The 22,410-nt window shown below is 40.4% G+C and overlaps 1 protein-coding gene across 1 annotated transcript; it reads left to right on the top strand.

The window, feature by feature from the left end:
- Window positions 1–11,318: 11,318 nt before the first annotated feature.
- On the top strand, window positions 11,319–15,319 carry pth2 (parathyroid hormone 2). Its single transcript, XM_041813135.1, has 3 exons — window positions 11,319–12,032; window positions 12,167–12,346; window positions 15,112–15,319. Exons 1-3 carry the CDS (start codon window positions 11,929–11,931, stop codon window positions 15,311–15,313), a joined length of 486 nt encoding a protein of 161 aa, XP_041669069.1. The 5' UTR covers window positions 11,319–11,928; the 3' UTR covers window positions 15,314–15,319.
- The last annotated feature ends 7,091 nt before the right edge of the window (window positions 15,320–22,410 follow it).

Below are 22,410 nucleotides of genomic sequence, written 5' to 3'. Positions count from 1 at the left end.
TAAAAATGCTAATTTTGTCAGTGTAATCTGGAGGCTTTAAAAGAACTGATGGAACGTCTGATTTTAGTTTTTAAAAAGCTTCTTACTGTTTGTGGAAAACATGTGCCTGACACAGGAACACTGTGAGCCCGTCAGTGACAAAAAACAAGCACTTTTACAGCCTGTTTTGTGGTTGCTTGGTAAGCAATGTATAAAAACAACCTTTTTGTACTTCAGAATTATTCAAGCCCCAAATAAGCAAAAAAAAAACTGGAGCCAAGGTGAAAAAATGCCAAATTTATCCTTTAAATTCCTGACTGAACAGATATAATGTTTAAAACCATGACCAAAGGAGCGAGACAGCACAGAATGTTCTAACACCATGTGGGGTCTGGAACCTCAGAGACTGCAGTATTATTATTAACCCAGTGTACAAAAATATGCAATTATACCATGCACGTGTATACTTTATGAGCTTGTTTATACTGTTTATAATCTATGATACTGGATGCATTCCTCTGGTGCTCAAAAGCTTAGATTATCAGGACAATCCTTACTTTTAAAGACATTTACAGCATCAACATTACTTTATAGAAACTGTTGTTAAAGCTCCTGTTTGAAGCAGTTTGTGTTCAAAGCACATAAAGAAGCAGCTTTATGGGCCAAAAATGTCACTTTTTAAAGTAAATATTTTCACCAAGTATAAAGAAGTTTCTAGTCTTCATTTGTATTTTTTTATGTTTGTAAATAAAAATACTTTCACGATTTACCGCTGCTGTCTGTTCTTCAAGGAGACTTTTCTTGCAGTTGCTTTAACATGTTTAACTCACTAAAGATGAAGATGGGAGAAAAAACCTGCCAGATTATGTTTTAAAGCTCTCTTTGTTTAACATCTGGTAAAGCATGTGTGCATTTTTGTCCATGCATTGATAACAAAAGGCAGCAGCATGAATGCAAAAATACAAAGACTCTTAATTCAATTCTCCAATATGACCAATTCCTGTGGTGCTAAAATTCTTCTGACCATGTATTCTAAAGCCTTGGAAAGGACAGTTCCTGACAGAACAGGTTAGGTTAGGATAGGACAGGACAGTTCCTGACAGGACAGGCTAGGATAGGGCATGACAGGACAGGACAGGAAAGGACAGTTCCTGACAGAACAGGTTAGGTTAGGATAGGACAGGACAGTTCCTGACAGGACAGGCTAGGATAGGGCATGACAGGACAGGACAGGAAAGGACAGTTCCTGACAGAACAGGTTAGGTTAGGATAGGACAGGACAGTTCCTGACAGGACAGGTTAAGGTAGAACAGGGCAGGACAACACAGGACAGGACAGGTTAGGATAGGACAGGATAATACAGAACAACACAGTACAGGACAGTTCCTGACAGGACAGGCTAGGATAGGGCATGACAGGATAGGACAGGACAAGACAGTACAGGAAAGGACAGTTCCTGACAGGACAGGTTGGGTTAGGTTAGTTTGGGATAGGACAGGACAGGACAGGACAGTTCCTGACAGGACAGGTTAAGGTAGAATAGGGCAGGAAAACACAGGACAGGACAGGATAGGATAGGATGGTATGGGATAGTTCCTGACAGAATAGATTAAGATAGAACAGGGCAGGAAAACACAGGACAGGACAGGATAGGACAGGACATGATAGGGATAGGATGGGAAGGGATAGGAAAGGACAGGACAGGACCTGACATGGCACGACAGGACAGGATAGTTCCTAACAGGATAGGATAGGATAGGATAGGATAGGATAGGATAGGATAGGACAGGACAGCACAGTTCCTGACAGGACAGGTTAAGATAGAACAGGACAGGAAAACACAGGACAGGACAGGACAGGTTAGGACAGGATAGGACAGGACATGATAGGGATAGGATGGGAAGGGATAGGAAAGGACAGAACAGGACCTGACAGAGCACGACAGGACAAGAAAGGAAAGGAGAGGTTAGGACAGGACAGGACATGTTAGGCTAGGACAGGACAACACAGGACTGGATAGGATGGGATGGTATGGGATAGGAGAGGTTAAGATAGGATAGGACAGGACAGGGCAGGTTTGGATACGATAGGATGGGACAGGATAGAATAGGACAGGACAGGATAGTATTGGATCAGATCAGACAGGGCAGGACAGGATAGTTCCTGACAGGACAGGTTAGGCTAGGACAGGACAACAAATGACAGGTTAGGATAGTACAGGACAGGACAGGGCAGGACAGGATAGGATGGGATGGGATGGGATAGGATAGGAGAGGAGAGGACAGGACAGGACAGGACAGGACAGGACAGGACAGGACAGGATAGGATAGGATAGGACAGATTAGGAAAGGATAGGATGGTCCACGACAGGATGCCATTGTGGTACGATGACATCTGAGGCCCTATATTTACTGATATTTGATGTCAGATACATCTTTTATCTTTCTCCATGGAATGTCTGGTCTGATGCCGCTGCCTTTTCCTACTATTCCATTGTCATCTTTTTTATCTTTGTAAAGGGTGAACTAGAAATATTTTGCATCAATGATTCAGTTGCTTACAATATAAATAACATTAGAGTGTGAGAGGTATAAACAAGCTAGACATTAAACTTAAACCTGCACTGTGATTTCTGAAATTACTCCAGAATTTGTCATTAATTTATCTCATTTTCTCTGTCTGATCTCTCAAAAAAAAAAAAAAAAATCATTCCTGAGGCCCCAAAGGGAGTTGACTGTATTTGTGATGAGGTCTCAGGTAGAGTGAGGTGACTCAGGCTTTGTGTCTGATGCTTGTTATCCATCTTTAAATTCCGTTTCCTGCAGGTCCTTGTTAATGCTACCTGCTTCCTGTCTGCAGGTCATTATTTCCCACAATGCCCATAACGAGGCCCTTAAAGGGTAACAAGCTTCCTGTGTGCCTAAGAAACTCTGCAGCATGTCCACATTTAACCTTTGTCTTGTGTCCATGTCGGTCGATATCCACATATAGAGACTATTTCGTGTCTTAGGAGTACAGTACCAGATATACACATCCAGGTTTATATCACTTTCCTTGAGGTCTGTGTTTAAAAATAGGGATTTGATGCTGTCATACTAACAAGATGTCACTGTACAGTACTACAAAGGCAGTTGTTCCAGGGACTTGCCCTGTCCTGTAGAAGGTTATTCAATTGGGAATTCTTTTAGTCCACCGATGATTTGCCCCACTATGTAAAGCCTCCATTTACCATTCATATGACTCACAACCCCTTTCCTAACCAACACCAATTAACAATGAGGAACTTTATCATCTTTCCACCTGTTGGAGCAGTATGGGATAAACAGGGGGGTCTGGAGAGAGAAATAGAAAAAATGAGTCAGACTTTGATATTTATACACTGTAGCACACAAACTACAAGAAATACACCACCTGGTGTCCGATTATTTCCTCACAGAAACCTTGATGTTCATTCTGGAATAATGGCATAGCTTGTTAGCTTGCCGTATGTGATAAACATACTGCTTTATTATAGGTATATAATGTTAGAACTGGAAACTGTAAGGTCTTCTGTCTACAGCTGGTACAGCCCACAACCTCAGTTTTGCTGCACCTCCAACAGGCCTTTCCCGCCTTCTATCCTTGGTACTACCTGTAACGTCGATCTTAAATAGCTTAATATGAATAATGTTTCCCTGCGTTCATGGAAAAATCACCAAGAAAAAATAAAAACGGAGGAAAGGACATATTTTACAATCTAAGAGCAGGGTTTAGATCCCTCTTATTTCCCAGCTGAACAGAAAGACTGTAGGTAAATTCTGTCCAAATTTGTTATTGCTCCAGCTCCTGCAATGAAAGTCAGGGACTTAGTGGTGCCACACTGTGGTGAAAGTTTAATGTCTTCCACAGACGTTCTTTCTCTCCCATCTTTGGCTAACACTTCACAATACAAATGAATTCAAGACATGAAATAATTAGGACGAAAAACAAATTTAACAAAAGCTAAAGGCTCTTTAAGGTGGATGGATGGATGGATGGATGGATGGATGATGGATAAATGGATGGATGGATGGATGGATGATGGATAAATGGATGGATGGATGGATGGATGGATGGATGGATGGTCCAATGAATGGATGGATGGATGGATGGATGATGGATAAATGGATGGATGGATGATCCCAGCCTTTAGAAGCTTTTCTTTCCACTGTCGGCCTATCTGAGATAACTTATCTTTAACTTCAGCAAATGACATATCAATAAGTACTGAAAAATAAAAGCTTGTTGTTCTTACAGCCTCTTTCTGCTTAAAAATCAACAAAGTCTAGAAAAAATCCTCCATTATGACCATAAAGGTCAACCGTTTCTGCTCTCTAATTGACCCACAGGAGAATCAGGGAACAATTGTGTCATCTTATTGATTTTTTTGCACTAATCAGCAGATAGTCCTGGCAAGTTAGCTCATTTAATTTTTCTCATTTATTGATTTTTTGTCAATGCTTACAGGCATTACATGTAGATATTTTGGACTGTAATGCCCTTTGTGTATGTACTTTAGTTTTGTCCTTAAATTACATCAAATAATTTGAAGTTTTAAAGCCAGAGAAAGGCTTTTATTTTTAGACTTGCAACAGGACATGTCTCATCATGGCGATCCATGAGCATGTCCCTCCACCTTACCTCTTGTCTGATCTCAACACTTCCTTTAAACTGTTTGTGTCCGTTTTAGACACTGGATGTGGTTTGTGTGGTTTAGCATTGTCTTGCTGAAATATGCAAGGTCTTTCCTGAAAGATGTGTTGTCTGGATGGGAGCATATGCAGCTGAAACCTCTGTAAACTTTTCAGCACTGATAGTGCCTTTCCAGATGTGTAAGTTGCCCATGCCATAGGCCCTAATGCAACCTCTCCGTCAAAGATCCAGGCTTTGAGCAGAGCAAGTTGGATGGTCCTGTTCATCTTTGGTATGCACTGCAGACCAAACTCTGCAGACTCTGCAGGAAACTCCAAAAAGAATCTCACATTTTGATTCATCTGACCACAGAATAGTTTTCCACTTTGCCACAGTCCTTTTTAAATGAGCTTTGGCTCAGAGGAAACACATCATGGATCATAGTCACTATGGCTTTTTTATTGAGGTATAATATAAAAATCAAGGCTTATAGTACTCAACTTATAGGTCTTTAGAGAGGGAGTTGTTGCACAAGTAATTGCCGTTTCATCCACACAGAAAAGGCATTTTGGGAAGACGTAAACATTGCTTTTTGAAACCAGAGTGAACAAATCTGTGAACACTTACTGTTTTGTCTCCGTGTGGATAGCAAACCGCATCTTTCTTAAAACGATTACGTACATATCATACATAGCATAGCCCACTTAAGCCGCATGCACGTGTCAAACCAAAACAACAATGGTGGATTACGGCGCTGTGGTCGTGCTGCAGAGGCTGTTGAGCTTATTGTGGCTTTTACAGAAAAATCTGATGCTTCTTCACCACCACCAAGAACAGGAGACACCAGATGTTCTTAAACCAACAGCGGAGAAAAACCAGAAGGGCAACAAGGAGAGAGTTTGTGGCAGTTTTCTATAGTCTCTTTTGGTGCATTTCCATGGCAGCGTTACAGCGCCACTTACATGGGGAATGCATCTTGCAAAGCTCCCATCTGAACCGTTTGGGCCCAGTTAGAAAGTGACAGGACCAATCAGCATCGAAGGGCAGTACTTTCAGGCGCGGCAGAATCTTGATGTATGCAAGCAGCGAGAAGAGGCCAGTGCAATTATGGCGGAAGAGATTAGTGTGGATGCTGCTAAAGTGCAAGTTTTATGAGACCTTGAGGTCATTTCTTCATTAATAGAAAAACAAAGAACAGCAGTGAGTTGTTTTCTTTTCAAAAACAACCAAAGTCGTGTACTGACATGTCTACAGTTGCCATGGTTCACATTATGTAGTTCTTTATGGAGTTTACTCCTCGGTAGCAGCTACAACATTGCGTCTTTTGTTGCTCCGATTGGCCCGTAAAGATGTGACAGACATCCTCCAACCTTCTTTTGAGTATTTTTTCAAAGGCTCTGCCCTTTCCCAAACGCTGTCTATGGAACGTTTACCACATCTTGCGTGTCAGGTTACCACAGAGAACAACCAGAAGGGTAGCCAGGAGTAAGTTTGGGACAGTTTTCTGTGATCTTCTTCTCTCTTTTGGTGCATATCCGTGGCAGCATTACAGCACCACTAACAGCCTGGGCTTATGTACTACAGCATTTTCAGTGGTTCAGTGGTACATGTCCTGAAACAATCCTGTGTTTACAGAAAACTTTTTCAAAATCAAACGTGTCCATGTGGAAAAGGCCTTAAACTGCAAATCAGTGTTTATTTTGGAAGCTATTTTTAATTTTAGTCTTAGTTTTAAACTTTAAATGAAATGCATTTTAGTTTAAGTCACATTGTAGTCATTTCTATACTTTTTAGTTTTATAGGTTTACTTGACGAAAACTCAAAAAAATTTTAGTCTAGTTTTAGTCCATAAAAAGTCCTCTCATTTTAGTCTGAACTTTTGGTCCAAGCATTTTTTTTTCTTGCCTAAATCTGATACCAAATCATGGTAGTGTGTTCTCTGCTCTCTGCCTAACCTGTTGTCCCTGCTTTCTACAGCTGAGAGGAAGAATAGCTACAGCTGCATTGCTTTTTGACAAATTTACCCAAAGTGGAGAAATATCACAGATTTTGAATGCCTGACAAAAACTACATTACATTTTAGTCCAGTTTTAGTCATCTTGACAGAAAATAAACTTATTTTTTGTTAGTTTTAGTCATCACAGATCTATTTTTGTTAGTCTTAGTCTAGTTTTTGTCATGGAAAAAAACATCGTTGATAAACATTTTTGTCACAGTGTTAGTTGACAAAATTAACACTTGATCAAACTGACCTGTACTCACCCATGCAAATGTTTGATTCCTATAGGGGCACTATTACTAAAGTAATAGACATTTTCATGCATTTTAAGGGCAAGAATTCAAATTCAAATTCAGACTTTAACTTTTTTGGACCTGTGACAAGCAAGACGTTAGCTATGTTTACATGGGGCACTTGTAATCAGAATAAATGCATGATCTGAATAAAAATGCTTCATACACCTCATTCAAGTAAAATCCTCCCATCTGGCTCATTCGGAAAGAAATTTCATTCCTATAGAGAGAGGTGGTTCATGCTGATAGTCTTTCAGATGAGTGACACTCGAGCTTTACCAGCTTTATTCTGGCTCTCTTGGACAGATGTTGAAGGTCATTTTTTATTTTTGTCTTGCTGCAAACGTGTAGCAGCACCATGTTATTAAAGGGACCGGGCCTTAAATTTGAGATTTGAAGCTTTATGGTAGAGCAGTATTTTGTGTTTGCCATTATGCTGTCACCAGCACTGTTACCTGAGGCTGTATTTCCTGTGTGTTTCTATACTGGACATCTAAGGTGTTTATTTTTAAAAACAAGCTATAAACGTCTTTTTTTCCCCTCTTTTGACAGAACGAGGAAGATGTCTCAGTCTTGGAGAGAAACATCCAGTCTTCAGTTGACCTGCCAGACATAATGAATGCACACATTCACATGTATACACACACAAGCACAATAATGATTTTCAGTAATAAGATGGTGGGCTCTCCACAACCACAACATGACTAAGAGTCTTTGAAACGGGACACTAACAAGCTAACGGCTCTTCCTCTTGGGCTTTCCTCTCACACGCTGAAGTCAAAGTTGGTTTGATCTGGGATTCTTTTGTATATGTGTGGGTGGGTTTGGGTGGGGGGGGTGAGGTTTAAAACACTCCAGTCCAGGGTATATAAGTACATACGACTGGAGACTGACTTTTAAACCAGCGAGACCTGCACACAGCAGCTGATAGACACAACCAGCTATCCAATTTAATAAAAAAACAAGTGGAGTTTCAAGTTTTGGTCCAGTGTTTCCCCATTTTGAAAAAGAAAAGAGTAGAAATAAGTGGAAGATAGTAAACAGCTAAAGTATCTGACTACATAAAGTGGGTTCTGCTTCTTGTTTTCCTTCTGACTGTGAAGTTTTAAACTCAAACTCTTAGAGGCTGCTCTCTGGTTAAAGTCTCCATTACCAACCAGCTGACCACCTAGGACACAGGTAAGGAAATTTACAGCTTTAAATCCCATTTCTAACTTTTATACTTAGACAATTTTACCCCATTGTGGTTTTTAAGATTCAATTTATGTTTTATTTAAACTTCAGTCCTTCTTGATGCTTCGTCCTGTGTTGAATTAAATTGTTAAAAATGCATGTTATAAGTGGGTTGCATGATGTTTTATCTTATTATTAAACCAAACACAAAGAGACTAAATGCAAATAAATCAAATTTATGACAAAAATTGAGGCATACTTCTTTGTACAATTAATTTTTGCACACCTGTAGCACTATTTTGCTCACGTTGCATACTCTGCTCTTTGTTCAGATTTCAAAAGTGCATACATAGTAAATATCTTATAATGTTAAAAAGCATTTATTATCAACTTTTTCAAACATTTTGACTTTAAAAGTTCTTGTTTTCTGCAAAATAACTATTACAGAGCTGGTAATGGTAAACGGACACAAGCTTGTTGAGTGTTTGTCAGGCTTACCCATTCATGCAACAGTTATACACTGATGGTAGATTTGCTATCAGTAATAGCAAAGGCTGTCAGCACTTATGCATTAATCATGATTAATCGAAGGTCCATCACTGTGGCATTGTTTCTTTAATCACGATTAATCACATAGTTAAGCCACATCAGCATCTCCATGCAGCCACAGTGATGTAAAATAAGTCCACCGCTGTTCCTTTTTTTAAACTCATAGACAGCAAAAGCATGCACTCCTGCTTAATTACAGACATTACAGACTCCATTACTCATGCACACTCATTTTACTCATCTGTATCACCTCTCTGCATTAAGTGTAAACGCTTGCTCATACGTTTTTGACTGAGAAATTGAAAATCTTTATCAGTGTGTAATATGGCATGACAACTGCAAAGACGAAACTCTGGAGCAGTGATACTCAATGTGTGGCTCGTCTGTGATGATTTGTGGCCACTTTATGTCTTAATTTGAAACATAAATCCCCCAGAAAACCTTACAAAATAAATGTTTACCTCAGAAATTATCCATTGCAAGTAACATTAATCAGTTTGTTTCCCACTTACACAGTAGGCCTTTATCATCAAACTTAATTTCAACCTCTATTTTTTGTCTGCATATTTCCATTGCCCTTATTTGCAATTTTTTGCTACTTTGATTCCATTTGTACTGATTTTAGTCCATTTTTTACACTTTTATCCAGCTTTTTTGCCACTTTTGCCCATTCAAGCCGCCATTTGCAAATAAATGCCACTAATTTTCCATATTGCCACTTTTTGATGCTTTCTGCCCATTTTCCCCACCTATTTTCTGATTTTTGCCCATTTCAGTCCCTTTTCACCCATTTTTCTTCGTGTTCTTGCTACTTTTGGACCATTTTTGCCACTTTCTGCCCTCTTTTGCCAGTTTTCTCTCAGTCTTTGCCACATTAAGCCCATTTTTGCCACTTCTTTTTGTCACTTTTCTCCCCTTTTTGAAACTTTTTTCCTGCTTTTTGCAAATTTTTTTTGCCTTTTTTTTATGATGAATAATTTTTATTGGTTTTCAATTAACATTGAATCCAAACATTTATAACCCTTCCCCCTGGTATTCACCATAAATACAACCAGTCTTGGTTGTAAGCCTCAACAACATTCCATCTTAAACATGCACATGATAAACTATCAAAATAAAAAGGGCAGATTCAGACCATACTCCAATAAAACAATAACAGTAACGTTATACCAATAATAATCATAATAAAAAAATGTTCCCTTGATATTTACCTTTGTCTATACAGTAGTATTTAAAAAAAAAATAAAACAAGAAGTAAACAAGTTTAATAATAATAATAATAATAAATGAAAAACTTAATAAATTAATAATGTTACACTTCTAACCTTCCAAACTGCTTATAGGACATCCTATCAAATGCAATGAATCCAACTTTTAACATGTTTTTCACATCAAGTTGCCTATATTCTTTCAAAATAAAAGCTGGCCTGTATTTAGACAGGATGTTAGTTACTCAAAGGTTAAGACAGAACAAAACAGACATTTTCCAAAGAAGGTGAAATTAACTGCAATTAACAAAAAAAAAATCTGAGATTACTGGCAATAAAACACGATTTACAGCCTATCTATGAATCCCATCCACACACATTCAAACACCACTGATACAGCAGTGGGAGTAATTGTTTTAATCCTTTATTTTAGCAGAGGAAACACTGAGACAGAGGTCTCCTTATCAGGGCTGTCCTGCTGAATAAATAGACAAACATAAACATAAACATAAACACAGACAAACAAAAAATAATTATGATTACGCTGAAATATACATTTATACTTGCTATAGTGTCAACTGCAGTGTGATAACATTTTAAAACAGCCACATTCACTTTCCTATAGCAGGGGTTCTCAACCTTTCCAGCCTGTGACCCCCAAAATAAAGGCGCCACAGACTGGGGACCCCCACTGTACCTGGAGGTGGCTGAATGAACACAGCCATGCACATTCAAGAACAGTCATGTGGAGACAAGGCCGTCCATGGGGGGTGGGGGTCTCTGGGACCCAGCCAAACTGGGGACCCATGGAGGTTAGCAAATCCATGGTCCATTGTAAAGTAAAGCTGTAAAAGCCATATTTTATATTTGACCTGAATAATAACCACTCTTATCAAAGACACTTTATTATCAAATATCTTGATTTATTTATTTGTGTAGTGAAATGAAAATAACTTTTGTTAAAAACATAATTAAAATAGGTTAAAATTGCTAAAATTGGTTAATAATGGCAAAAAATGGTGGAAAAGGTGGTGAAATTAGATTTCTAAAGAATATATTTGGTTAAAGCGGCAAAAATGGGCACAAAAAGTGGTAAGAGGGGATTAAAAAGTGGCTGATATGGCTTTTAAGTGGAAAAATTGGTCAAAATTGGGTGAAATGGGATGAAAATTTTATATGAACAAAAAATGGGTTAACTGTGGTTTAAATGGAAACAAAGGGTTGTCAGAAGTGATTGATAGAGGCAATAATGGGTCAACAGAGGCAACATAAGGCAGAAAGTGGCAAAAATTGGTTTAGAAGTGGCAAATAAGGCAGAAAAAAGTGATGGAAAGGGTTTAAAATGGAAAAAAATGTTTTTTAAGTGGCAGAAATGTTCTAAAATTGGCAAAACTGGCGTTAAAAAGTGAGGAAAAAAGGTTGACATTTCTTCAAATTGGTCTAAAGTGGCAACAGTGTCATTTAAGAAACATTCTTTGGTTTTTTTTTTAAGGCATCTGGTGACCCCATCAGAGTGTCCTGCGATCTCCAAGGGGGTCTTGACCCCAAGGTTGAGAACCACTTTCACTAGCTATTTAAAAACAGCAAATGAAACAGGAGAGGGCAGCTTAGCTGTCAACTGGAAATTAATCTACATAGTAAGCACAGCAGTGTTTCCCATTCAGTTTTTAAAAGATAATCTCAAAACTTTCTTCTGGACTAATAAGATCTTGGTTAAATATGTAAGACAGGTGTCTGCCCACTCAGTACACACATAAATTAAACAGTAAGAGTGAAAAATACAAGAATGATTAAGCACCAAAAAAATTTCATGAGAAGCAAAGTGACATTTCATCAGCAACAAGGGCATTACATTATCACAGACCTTAGGCAGATAAAAAAATGTATAAAAGAATAAGACAGGGCTAAGGATAGAGGCATCACCATACAGAAGATCTTAAAGTTTTCCTCACTTACAGAAAAAACAACAGTTCTCATCCTTTGAGGAATCCAGCAGGCATTTTAAAAAGACATCATAAAAAAACTTATTTAATCTGTAGTTTAGTTATATAAGGGCCAATTCTGTTTGTTTTTCAGAATGTCTGAGCTGCCCACTTTCCCACGGATGCCCACTCTGCTGCTTTGCATTCTGGGTATGACCCTGATGACATCCGGCTTCCCTCACCCTCGATTACATCTCAGGTGACTTTAAATAAATCTGTTAAAGGCAGCACCAAATACCGTTTAGGGTTTAAAATGAATTAAAGCTTCTGAGTGAGTTGCACAGTAAAATATATTTCCTGATTGATCTTCACGTTAATTCTAATAAATTGCAGAAATGCAGGCGATTCAGAGGAACCAAAACGAGACAGTTGGGACGTCCTCTTCCCCTCCATCTCTCTCCGTGATTGGAGCATTCAGATGATGTCGGCGCCCAGCCTCGGAGCAGCAGCCAATAGCAAAGATGGACTGATTAGGGGGGCGTGGCTGTTCGGTCCTGAGAGAGTTGATTCAAGGTAAATGTTAACCCTTTTACTCCTAGCGCGTCATCAGCGACGCGCTGTTGAAGCACACTTTACATGACCATAATTGCATGACTGTTTGTGCTATCGGAAAAATTCAAACAGTTTCTGAAAGCTATGAAACTGTGCTTTACAGCCAGCATGTGGTTATTTCTTTAATTTCCCCTTTTCCCACTAAGATTCGAGCACAAAGTTTCGCCGTTTTTTTGTGTTTCTTCATTTTAAACTGTTAAAACACTTAACATGCAATAATATGTAAATAAATGCCATATATTAAAAGTTCTAAGTATTGTGGAAAAATGGGCAAAAGCACGTACTCACAGGACATTTTCTGGGCCCCTTTATGGTTAAAATAAGAAAAGAGCCCAGAATCTCAGATTTAATTTAAACAGTTTAAAAAAAAAAGGAGTTAAAGGGTTAAACATATGATGGTGCATGCAAACCAGATCTAATACAAGCCAATTATAAACACGCTGTCACAGTGAAGTGTCTGCACTGATTTTGTAAAATTTTAAATTTGGCGTAGTTGTTCTCTTTTTGCAGTAATAATGTATCTATCCAGGCAATTATTATAGCACAATGGCTGCAAACCTCTGACCTTTAGACTGACTCCTCGTTTGACCCATTGGGATCTTCCTCACTCTTGTCTAATGCCTGCAATAGCCTATGAGGGTCTGGGTTGGAAAGAAGTGCCCGCCTCTCTTGTGATGTCACAGGCTGTAGCCATGTAAGGACTGTCATTCTGCGGGTAACATGAAAATAGAAAACTTTGAGAAGAGTGTCTCTAGTTATGAGTGCAGGATATGTAAAAATAAAATCCTATTTTTATTTCTCAACCATAATACGTGCTTTTATTATCTTTTAAGATCAATATTTATTGCACTATAATGTATTAATTCCTGTATTTCTGTGCCAGTAACACTGATAGGGATTCTAGACTATGGACAGGATTCCTAAAAGTGTCGCCTTCCTATAGGGACCCAGATGACCTGTTTGTTGAAGCATTCAGGAGTAGCAGCCTTGTTATTATAGGTATGTGACCATGGTTACCATGGTTACCAAGGGTCCTTTATGAGGTCTCCGGTTTGAAAACACCTGGACAATTCCTCACTAATAAAGGTGTAAACTACTCAATATCTGTCCTTTTGTTATCAACTTTGAACCTGAAGGCTTCATGTTTTGGTCCAGTTGACTTTTGGCCATGCCGGTTTAAACCAGGCCGTGCCGATTCACGCTTCCTTCACCAGTTTGGCCCTGCTGAGCTGCCCACCGAAAGGTTCTGCTCTGGAGCGGAGCCCAAGCACTCCCACCCTGCCTCCCAGCTTGCCATGGTGATGTCACAGCTGTTCATTATAGTTCAGAGATGTCCTGCAGACATATTTATGTAGGAACCCCTGCACCAAACTTTGAATTTCCTGCTGGATTACCAACAGAAGAAGAAGAAACTTTTAAGTAGAAACAACAGCCAACTCTTGAACAAAACAAAGTTTCCCGAAGCACAGCTATAGAATGTCATTGACTTAAAACACAGCATCATCAGCTCTAGATGGGGATTTGCCAAAGGGAAAGGGATTCTAGGTTGTGGTGGAAAAGCAAACCCCCTGGGCTGCTATTCCAAGCTGCTTGATGCAATGGAAAATCCCCATCTCTCTCTCCCTAAATTTCCTGTCTCTCTTCAGCTGTCTAATCATATAAAGGCAAAAAGCCCCCCAAAAAAGACCCCATGTATGTGCTTGTACAGCAAAACACAACATTAATTTTATTCTGGGTGTGCCTGGAGAGGTGTTTTCCACTAGTTTTACCCAGATTTCTAAGGGTTAACGGCACAGTATTTAACCAAAACAATAACATGATGAATACAGACCAGTGTTGCCCAGCTCCACCCATCTCCACTGTCTACTTTCTTGTTTTGAATTGCAAACTCTGTTCAGCAAAAATGGCACCTCTTACAGTGAATTTACAAAACAGACAACATGTTTTGTTTGCAGTCAGAAATTTCTGAAATGCAGGAGAAATGCATTTTAAAGGGCACTTCCTCATTCATGCTGGAAGCGGTCCCAGGATGTGCATGCACTCTGGCGTCACTTCCAGCACAAATGAGGCGCTATTTTTTATTGTACAGAGTCCGTAGTTCAAAACAAGAAGTAGTACTGAGAAAGAGGCTGCAGTGGGCGGTGCTGAGAGCTGCTGGTCTTAACTTGCTGGAAATGCGGGGGGGGGGGGGGGGCAGCGGCTCCGTGTTATGGAGGTGAGTTTGGGCAATTGAACTTGCAACCTATGGCAGCCATCATGACAAGACACATCCAGTTACAACCAAACATTTTAATCGTCTTCCATGCTTATTTCTATTCTGCAGTCACATTTGATTATGCAAGTTTCTGTAAGGTCCTGTGCATGTGAAATTGTTCCTTTAGCTGGCAGGTGTGTGGTCTCAAGGTCTGGCCGAGTCATCAGGAGACACGGCCTAATCTAAAGCCTGAAAATCTTCAAGGACCCACAAAACCTCTTCACAAATTTACCTCCAAATTTGTATTAAAACAAAGAGAATTTCAAAGTGAAGGCATAATTGTCCAACATTAACATTTCTAACCATTTGCACAAAGTAACACAAAGTACAATTAACAATCTATTCCTGTTTGTTTTGTTTGATCAGGCATCTGCAAAGTCAGCTTTATTTTTCTTTTGAATAATCACCTTTTAACTCAAACTAAATATGAGAATATTTCTATTTGTACACGTTATAGTTTCTTACCTTGAAGTTTTGGTCTTGTGCATCCCTGCAGTGACGAGAGGGCGTGGCCTGCTGGGTGGTCGTCTCCCAGTGGCGGCACGGTGAAGAGGAACATGGTAGTGGCTGATGACGCCGCGTTCAGAGAGAGGAGTAAACTGCTCACCTCCATGGAGAGGCAGAAGTGGCTCAACTCATACATGCAGAAACTACTGGTGGTCAATTCTTCATGATAATGACAAAACCTTTGAAAGAGATCAAAACAGAAATGTTTTATATGTTTGCCATACTTTCACTAATTGAAGGTCAATGATATACAAAAAAAACCAGTTAATTTAATAACAGAATTTATTTATTTACCTATCAGTGCTTAACAAATCTAAAGTATGTCTGTTAATCCTGCTGAAAATAATAATGATACTGATGAATGAATAAATAAAAATGCAATTATGTTTTTGACCTTTGTTTGTTGTAAATTATTGTGACTGTAGTCTGGGTTTAGTGAAAGAAAGACAGTCACAGCAGAGGGCAAAAGAACAAGGCAGAACACTATCCACAAATGACACACCTGCTCCCATAAGCAGTCCTTTAGCACTGATTTACTGATCTCTTAAAGCAGATGTCTGCATAAAAACAAGGCTGGCCATGCCATCCATGACAGATTTTTCATTTAGACCCGGAACACAAATCTGCTCGACACTGCGTTGTATAATGATCTGTGCTGAGATTTCAGGCCACCTGAAACACAGCAGAAAAGACTGACCGTGCATTGCAGTATGAGATGAAGCATGGTCACACATTAATACGGAAGGTATGGTTCTTCTTTTTGTACCATGAAAGAAAGTGGTCAGTCAAAACTATATTTTTTGCTGACACCTTCAGGGACTCTAAAGGAGCCTACCATGCTCTCTCCCCATGATTCTGGCCTAAAACATGACCCCATCACCTCCTTCCTCTGGAGGATCCTACACCTTGAAAATCATGGGACTCCAGAGGCACCAGCAGCTTCAAATACCTGCTTGCTGCTTTGTAATGGCATTTTAGCAGCTCTGCCCATCTGTGCTCTGATCAGCCACAAATTTCTTCACAGTACGATGATCACGCTTAAGTTTTTGTGAAATATCGAACGTTTTCATTCCTTGTCCGAGGCATTGCACTATCTGAGGCCTTTCAGCAGAGAGATCCTTTTTCTTTCACATTTTGCTGAAACCTATGGCCTGCTTGATAATGTGGAACATCTTTCTTAAGTAGTTTTCCTCTAATTGGGCTCACCTGGAAAACTAATGATCACAGGAGTCTGAGACTGATTTAAGTGATCCAAAGAGCCCTGGGACACAATACCATCCATGAGTTTGATTGAAAAACAAAAAATTGAATGGTTGACACTAAAATCCAATTTGCATGATAATTTGGAACATGGTGAATTTAATTATATAAGTGAATCTTTGATGTGTTCAACATTGATCTCACACTAAGTGAAATGTTTCAAGACTTTCTGTTTGTTATGCTCTCGATGTTTAATTTTAAAGTTTACAAGAGACAAAAAAACCCTCTATTTCACAATATTAAAATATAGTCATTTGCACTTTTGCACTAGTAAAGCCAAATTATTAGAATATGTTTGGCCCCATTTTTTTAATTAGTTATGACAAACCAAAATGCATTTTCTAGATTTGTGTGCATTTAGTAAAACATGTATTTTCTTTTCCATTAGCTCATGTGTCAAACTCAAGGCCCGCAGGCCAGGACCATCCCGGGATGGAATTATCTTTGGCCCACATGATCATTTCTAATCATTATTAGATCTGGCCCGCCGTTGTATTGCCCACACTATTAGAACTGCAAGTCCCACGATGCACTGCTAGTGCGATGGCACGTCAATCAAAGGCCCGCGAGCATGAGTCCCTGTCCCGCTAGTTTATCAGCAGCCTGATGGACTGAGTAAGCTTACCTGTGGTCACCTTTCAGCTAGCGTTACCCCTCTCCCTGAAAAATGGCTAAACGGAAGGTGGACTTTGAAAACGGGAATTTTTGTTGCAGGTGTGCAGATCTCCTGTCTTTGTTCATCAAGAAGCTGGATTCCCTGGCAAAACACTAATTCACCTGGCTTCACCAAGCCAAAACACTGAGAGAGCTGAAGGAATCTCTGCGAGAGGACGAAGTCTGCCTTCACATTGACTTTTCTGAGAACTATGGTTGCTGTCTCAGCCGTGAAATTCAAGCTTTCCCCTTTGGTGGAAGCCGAAAACAGGCCACACTTCACACCTGTGTGGCAAACAGCTACATCATCCTTCTCCTATGCCACTCTCTCTGCCTCTCTCTCTCTCGGCCATGATGAATGGGCTGTATAGACTCACAGGGAGCCTGCGCTGAGGGATGTTACTGGCAAATGTAACACACCACCAGAAACCCTGCATATCATCAGTGATGGACCAGTTACCCAAAACAGAAACCAAAAGATTTCTTTCCTTCTTAGCACCGCGCCTTTTCAGTTTGGCTTCCAAAGGGTCACTTGGAACTTCAGTGAGAGATCACACGGGAAAGGATCTCCTGCTGGAGTGGGTGGAGCTGTAAAGCGGATTGCTGATACAGCAGTCTGAAGAGGCACTGATTTGCAAACAGCAGAGGAAGTTTACGATTTCCTGAAAGATCAGCCCTCTAGTGTCAGATACTGGGCCAGATCTACTAAGATCCCAAGTTGCGTGTAGTTCAAGCGTGAAGAGCCAACTGAACCTGGGGGCAAGGCTAACTCCCCACATGACATCATGAGGGGAAAATCTGAGAACGGCTTGTAGCACACATTTTCTGAAAGGTGGACAAAGAGAAGGGGGGGGGGGGTCTGATTCTTGGGAGGATTGTGGACAGGGGCACATATTTTTGTTAGAAAAGCCTGAAAAAGTGGATTTTGTATATGTGACCCTCAAAGATGCTCCGGAAATAGTAAAAGGCTGAGCAAAGCTCTAAAGGGGACACTTGCCAATGAAATGCATAAAGCTTATCTACACATGGGTTATTCTTTCAGTACAATCCTTCAATACCAAGTATTCTGAACAGACACCTAGTTTAAAGGAAAAATGGACCCATATGTCTGGCTCACTCAAGATTTAAGATCTCGGACTCTTACAAATTTTTAAATAGCTTGAGTTACATCATTATAAATGATTATGTTATTTGTAAGTAGATCTTTATTTTTTGATGAATGCTGAACAATAGGTTCAACAAATGCTTTTATGAAATCTCTTATTCAACACCATATTTTCACCTAAAGGGTAACCTAGACAGAACTTTATCTCATTTGTCCACTGGTAGGTCACACTCCAACAGCTAAAATCATGGCTGACATGTAAAGCCATGCAGCCCACCTACTAAGCTCAACTACCTGTCAGCTAGCTAGCTAGCATTCTGGCTGACAGATGCGTAGCTTCTGCCTGTCCAGCTTTCTGTTCATCAAATGAGACGTACTAATCAGTGCACAGTGAGTTTTTTCCTCAATATCATCTAAACTATTGTGGTAAAGAATTCCCCCACCTACAGAGTGAGGACATGTAGACATTAGCTAATGAGACATTTTCATTTTTTAACCAGGTGGTAAACCAGCTTATTTCTAGTGTTAAAAACAGCTTTTTAATATATGTTGTGTATCTGACTTCTGCTGTTCCTGCAGCCAGCATCAAGTGGAAACATTTTGTAATTTTTTGCACTGCCGCATTGGCTTCATTTTTCAGGACCGTAGGTTGCCGCTTGAGTTACATGAGCAATGGCTTACTTAAGCTTTGTAAGCTTTAGCTAAAGCTAACGTAGCTCTGTTAGCTATGAAATTAACATTACATCAAAAGCCACTGTAGCTAAGTTATCTTCGATAACATAGCTCAAGCAAACATAGTTCAGCAAGCTACATATATTATGTGTCTACATAAGTCAATGTAGCTAGGCTGCCTTTAGAAACAGAAACTTAAGTAGGACCCCAACATAGCTAAGGTAGCTACATAATTAATGTTACTACAAAAGCCAATGTAGTTAAGTTAGCTTTGAAAGCATAGCTCAAGCTAACATAGCTACACTACTAATGTAATAAATGTTACTACATGAGTCAATGTAGCTAGGCTAGCTTTATTCTAAAGCTAGCCTAGCCACCAGTTGTGTTGTTGCAGACCGTGACCAAACATCAGGCCCAGAAGACTAGGAGAGAAGGTCTGCACACCAAAAAGCTCCTGTATCAGGCTTTTATTAGCATTTAAAACAGTGACGTTTGGAGCCATCAGGCCCAAACAAAAATACTTAAAGTTATGAAAAAGAAGCACAATGACGGAGCTGTCAGTGTGCCTTTTTGTTCAAGGTATTTTTCTGTTTTTAGTACATTATTTATAGATCTGTAAATGTTATGTTTACATTTTCAATAACTTGACCATCTAAAATGTGAGTGGTGTCTACAGAAGTATGATAAAACTGTTATAAGGTTATAAAACTGACCAACAATTGCACCCTTTTTAAAAATTAGACCTTGAAAATATGAATAAGTCAAATTTACCACTGGATCACTCTGTCATGTTTTACACATCTGTGGCAACATCTAACTACATTATAGAGTTCTTTACTCCTAAATATAATTCCTCCATTTTTTTAAGCTAAAATTTCAGTAATTGGCAGAAATTCTACTCAAACAAAACCTTTCATCATATTTAGTGACACTATTCACCTTTTCTGTGTGTTTTATCAACTTATCATGGTTAGTTTTGATTTCAGGGCCATTTGTTCGGGACCAAAATAGACCTATTACTGCATTTTTCCAGTTCTGCAGGAATCAGGAAGTGGGACTTCTTCTAGGCCACTGCTGATTGGTCAGTTGGTGTGATGTCACACATTCAAGCCATGGAATGTTATAACATTCCATGGCTTTGATGTCACACATCAAAACACATTCCGCCAGTTATTCATTGTGAGGATTTCAGAGTCAGAGGTAGTTTTCACTCAGACGTAGCTTTGAAATCTGCACGTGAGCTGTTCACAATTTATTCTGATACCATCTGTAACCTGATTATCAGAATTTAGCCATTTCTCGTTATTTAAATAACATTTATATCCAAGATGCCAAGATCTGAGCTCAGAGGCAAACGCCAACCGGACTTTGTCATTGAGGACGAAGTCTCGGATGAAGAGATAAGTGGGGGCCAGAGGAATAAACAACGAATCTGGCTCAGCATGGAGGAAGAGGAGAGGATTTTGATGGCTGTCGAGGAGAAGGAGAAGGGAAAGAAAAAGAAGAAGACAGCCCCAAAACGTCAAGAACGGAAGGTCGATGAGGGTGAACCTGAGGAGGTAAACATCCCTCAATCTGAACCTCAGAAGGAGGTAAAGTCCAGAGAAGACAGGGTGTTGGAGGACAGAGTTGAGATCTCAGCCCCAGCTTTGAAGGACGACCTCCATGTAGCAATGGCTCCTCCAAGAGAGAAGTTGGATTCCTCTAGAAAAAAGGTCAGAGGCAAACGCCAACAGGACTTTGTCATTGTGGACAAAGTCTCAGATGAAAAGATAAGTGGGGGCCAGAAGACCAAACCAAGAATCTGGCTCAGCTTGGAGGAGGAGGAGAGGATTTTGATGGCTACCAATAAGGAGAAGGGAAATGACAAGAAGAAGAAGAAGAAAGCCCAAAAGAAACCAGAACAGAAGGTCGATGAGGGTGAACCTGAGGAGGTCAAAATCCCTCAGTCTGAACCTGAGACAGAGGTCAAGTCTGGAGAAGACAGGGTGTTGGAGGTCGATGAGGGTGAACCCGAGGAGGTCAAAATCCCTCAGTCTGAACCTGAGACAGAGGTCAAGTCTGGAGAAGACAGGGTGTTGGAGGACAGAGATGAGATCTCAGCCCCAGCTTTGAAGGACGACCTCCATGTAGGAATGGCTCCACACCAGAACAAGGAGCAGGAGACGCTGGCTGCTGACCTCAAGCTTGAACGGGAGAAGAATCAGCTTCTCCAGGAAGAAAAGGACAGCCTCCTAGTGTCATTGGATGAAGTCAACCAAATGTTTGAAACAACGGCAACGACTAACAAGCATCAGGTTGACAACCTTCAATGGCAACTGGAAAAGGAAGTCCAGAATTCCAGGGACAGGATGATGGACAGTCAGAGAGTCATCCAAGACTTGTGGGCAAAGCAGACAGCTCTCCATAAAAACATGAGCAAAAAGCTCTGCACCCTGAAGCGAAATTTCGCAGGTAGGGAGCGGAAACGTTTGAGGCAGGTGAAGGAGCTTAAGAGTCGGCTCAGCCTCCAGGACTTTCTTCATAAGGAGGATCAGAAGAAGCTGGAACGAGAAGTGAACAACTTTCTCCAGCAGGAAAGGGAGATGTTTGTAACAGATCTCATGCTGGAGCAAGAGAAGAACCAGCTTCTCCAGAGAGAGAGAGACCAGTTGGCTGCTGATCTCAAGCAGGAAAGAGAGCAGAACCAGCGACTCAAACGTGAACAGGAGAAGTTTGCTGCTGATCTGAAGCAGGAACAAGAGAAAACCAGCCGTCTTCAAAACGTTCAGAGGAACCTCCAAGTTTCATACCTAGAACTCAGTCAGAAGTATGAAACAGAAGTTACTACTGTCCGACATCAGGCCGATATCCATCTCACTGAACTGAGGAGGATTATCGAGACTTATGAGGACAGGGCAACGGAGGACCAGAGAGTGGTCGTGAAACTAAAGGCTGATCAGGAGAAGATGGTTGAAGAGATGAACGCCCTGAGGGAAAAGTCAGAGACCAGAGAAAAGCATCTCCTCAATGAGGTGGAGGCACTAAACAATCAGGTTAGTGGCCAAAGCCTTCTTCAAAAACAGATAGAGGAGCTGAGAGAGGAGCAAAGAATCAGCCAGGAGAAGTTTGCTGCTGATCTCCAGCAGGAAAAAGAGCAGAACAAGCTTCTCCTGGAAGAACAGGGCAAGATCATCCGGATGCATGAAGACCTGGGCCGAAAATATGATAAAGAGGCTGCAGCTGCCCGACATGAGATGAGCATTCTCCAAAAACAACTTGAGGAGAAAGTTCAGGCTGATGAAGAGCAGAAAACAGCCATGGCCCTGATGGTGGAACAGCAAGCTTCCTTCAGAAAGATGGCAGAGGACATGGACTTCTTGAAAGGACGGATCCTGCAGAAGGAGGAGACCTATTCCAATACAATTGGGGAACTTAAAGCTCAGCTCTCACTCCAGTCCTCTCTCACTCTTGAGCTCTCCACAGCGCTCAGGGTTGAGAGAGAGAAACACATGGAGCGGCAGGAGACTGAGCCAACCCAGCAGGAAAGGTCTGACCCTAATGGAACTGAACAAGAGATCCAGGAAGATGCTG

This window comes from Cheilinus undulatus, linkage group 18 (assembly GCF_018320785.1).
Source record: "Cheilinus undulatus linkage group 18, ASM1832078v1, whole genome shotgun sequence".
Classification (NCBI taxonomy): Eukaryota; Metazoa; Chordata; class Actinopteri; order Labriformes; family Labridae; genus Cheilinus; species Cheilinus undulatus.
This window is presented reverse-complemented; position numbering and strand designations above follow the sequence as displayed.

Excerpts from the sequence above, each read along its gene's own strand:
- pth2 (XM_041813135.1), top strand. The coding sequence starts at position 11,929 with ATGTCTGAGCTGCCCACTTTCCCACGGATGCCCACTCTGCTGCTTTGC. Across the intron at positions 12,033-12,166 it reads CACCCTCGATTACATCTCAG|AAATGCAGGCGATTCAGAGG; the intron begins GTGACTTTAAAT and ends AATAAATTGCAG. Across the intron at positions 12,347-15,111 it reads CCTGAGAGAGTTGATTCAAG|TTTTGGTCTTGTGCATCCCT; the intron begins GTAAATGTTAAC and ends CTTACCTTGAAG.